Source organism: Halyomorpha halys, unplaced genomic scaffold, assembly GCF_000696795.3.
Source record: "Halyomorpha halys isolate HHAL.00 unplaced genomic scaffold, Hhal_1.1 Scaffold115.1, whole genome shotgun sequence".
NCBI lineage: Eukaryota > Metazoa > Arthropoda > Insecta > Hemiptera > Pentatomidae > Halyomorpha > Halyomorpha halys.
The window spans coordinates 934,509-937,080 of NW_027106332.1; the positions used below are offsets into that span (position 1 = coordinate 934,509).

Here is a 2,572-nt window from a genome sequence, read left to right on the forward strand (position 1 = left end):
AGAAGGAGACCTGACGAATATAGACCAGGAGAGCGACTGCCTGTTGTTAGACATCCCGATAATTTAAGACCTGAAGGAGATTTTGAAAGGAGGACACCAGATAAGTTTGTCCCTGCAGATAGACCAAAACAGGTGAGACCTGAAGATAATCTTAGGCCAGAAGGTGATTTTGAAAGAAGGAGACCTGAGGAATATAGACCAGGAGAGCGACTGCCTGTTGTTAGACATCCCGATAATTTGAGACCAGAAGGAGATTTTGAAAGGAGGACGCCAGATAAGTTTGTCCCTGCAGATAGACCAAAACAGGTGAGACCAGAAGACAATCTGAAACCAGAGGGTGATTTCGAAAAACGATCTACAGAAACATTTACTCCAGGTTACCGTCCAAAACCAATTAGACATGACGACAATCTTCGTCCTGAAGGGGACTTTGAAAAAAGACCTCACGAGAAATTCATCCCTGCAGAAAGACCGAAACAGGTGAAGCCAGAAGATAACTTGAAACCTGAAGGTGATTTTGAGCGGCGGGCATCCAGCCCATATGTTCCTGGAGAAAGATTCCAAATTACGAAACATTCAGATAACCTGAAATCTGAAGGAGAATTTCATGGACAAAGAGTTTGTGAATATGGTCATGTAAGGGGGGAGAGAGTAGAGATAACGAAACATACTGATAATCTTAAAATGGAAGGAGAATTTCATGCAGTAACTAAATTAAAAGAAGATTTCAAACCTACTAGAGGTGAACGAATGCCATCCAGAAAACCAAAAGACAACTTGGTTGTTGGAGAAGGTGATTTTGAAAGAACAACTTCTCAAAAATCACAATATGTAACACTAAAAGGTGATAGAGCTGTAGTAAAAAAATATGAAGATTCTTTAAAAGTAGGTGAGGGTAAAATGGATCTTACAACTACAAGTAGTAAAACATTCACCAAGCAAAGTAGGGAAGAAAGTATCTCATCTATTAATCGCAGGAGACACATTGAATCGAAAATTGTTCTTGGAGATGACACTACATCATATATCTCTACCAACAGAAAAATGACAACAGTTAAAAATGGTGTCGATAGGAGACATGAAAATGTGCAAAATATCAGCACTGAACAAACATCAAATCTGAAAGAAAGAGTCACTAAACGAGATACAGCTAATATAAGGGAAGAAAATACAGTTACAGCCAAAACCGCAGTGATTAATGATCAACAAACAGTACAACGATCTAAGCAAATAAATTCTCAAACAGTTAATATTAGAGATACTAATAGAAATGGGTCAATATCACACTCATCAATAACACATCAGCACCAAAATGCAAAGATGGAAAACAGGGGCTACCACACTGAACACACATCGCTAAGAAGTGTAGACCACCAAGAAAATACAAGACATTCTGAAGAAACAATAGTGAATAGGTCTCAAACCATACGGCACAAAGAAATGTCTGCACATGAAACTAATATAAAAAGTTCAACAGAACATAGATCAATTCAATCGGAAAATACACAAAAATATCATCAAACAAGTAAGGAATTAATGCATGCTTTAGAAGGAAAACCCCCCATACCTGAAACATCAACACAAAGGGGGCACCATAGGAAAAACGTTATAACAGGATCTTCTACAGATTTGAATAATGCTGTTCTATATAGAAAAGGTATGCAAACTTCCACGGAATCTCTTCACAGTACAGCATCTTCTTCAACTGCTGCTTCAATTCAAAGAAAAAGCATTCAGAATATTGATGGTCAATTTATTGGTCCAGTTTCTCAAGATCGAAAAAGTCTTAGTACACTTCACCGACAAGGTATAACAGCTCATGATGGTCACACTTCATCAGCAAAACGAGCAGATTCACTGTCTATAGGGACTGGAAAATTCTACGGCCAGAGTGAAGCTAAATCTTATGGCAATTTCCAAAATGTTGAGAGGGTAACAAGAGTTAGAGTAAGTAATACCTCGAATTTCTCCCTTGGAACAGAAAGTGAAAGACATTTTGTATCATCTTCATACAAAAACGAATTTGTTCCTCGTGTAACTGGTCCATGTCCAGCCTCCTTAATTGAAAAAAGACAAGATAAAGGACAGTTTAAAAACACAAGAAACACAAAACAGCATAGCTATTATGTACCAAAAGTCTGATGTGTATGAGTGAAGAAAAATATATTCATTTCTAATTTTTTAATAAAATAAAACGCTTTAATTAATAATAATACGCCTTCGCAAATTATTTTTTTAAAAAATAATCTTTGTTGGATGTACTTGGGTACACTAAAAGAATCAATTTTGATATATATCTTAGCTTAATATAACAAGTACTATTTAATGTAACATGTTAGCTTTGTTTATACTGTAGTAATACTAACAATCTTATGTCGTTCTGATATTGTGACTGAAAAATAAATTTTTGATTTTTTGAAGCTGCTTTATTATGTTATTGTTTTTAAAGAATTATTATATTTATGCTTTAATAAAATTATTATTTTCAATATGTTACTCTAGTTATTATCCAAGTACTGTTCTTCCCAAATACATTTGTATAATTAAATATATATTCAAAAATTTAAATTAT

At 34.9% G+C, this 2,572-nt stretch overlaps 1 protein-coding gene across 1 annotated transcript in view; it reads left to right on the forward strand.

The window, feature by feature from the left end:
- The window catches only part of Sdb (SAXO downstream of blistered), a 112,475-nt gene extending 109,984 nt beyond the window's left edge, over nucleotides 1-2,491 (forward strand). The window contains exon 9 of the mRNA XM_067044673.1: nucleotides 3-2,491. Within this exon, the coding sequence (XP_066900774.1) occupies nucleotides 3-2,142 (2,140 nt within the window). The 3' untranslated portion in view covers nucleotides 2,143-2,491. The remainder of the gene's footprint in view (nucleotides 1-2) is intronic.
- Nucleotides 2,492-2,572: the final 81 nt, after the last annotated feature.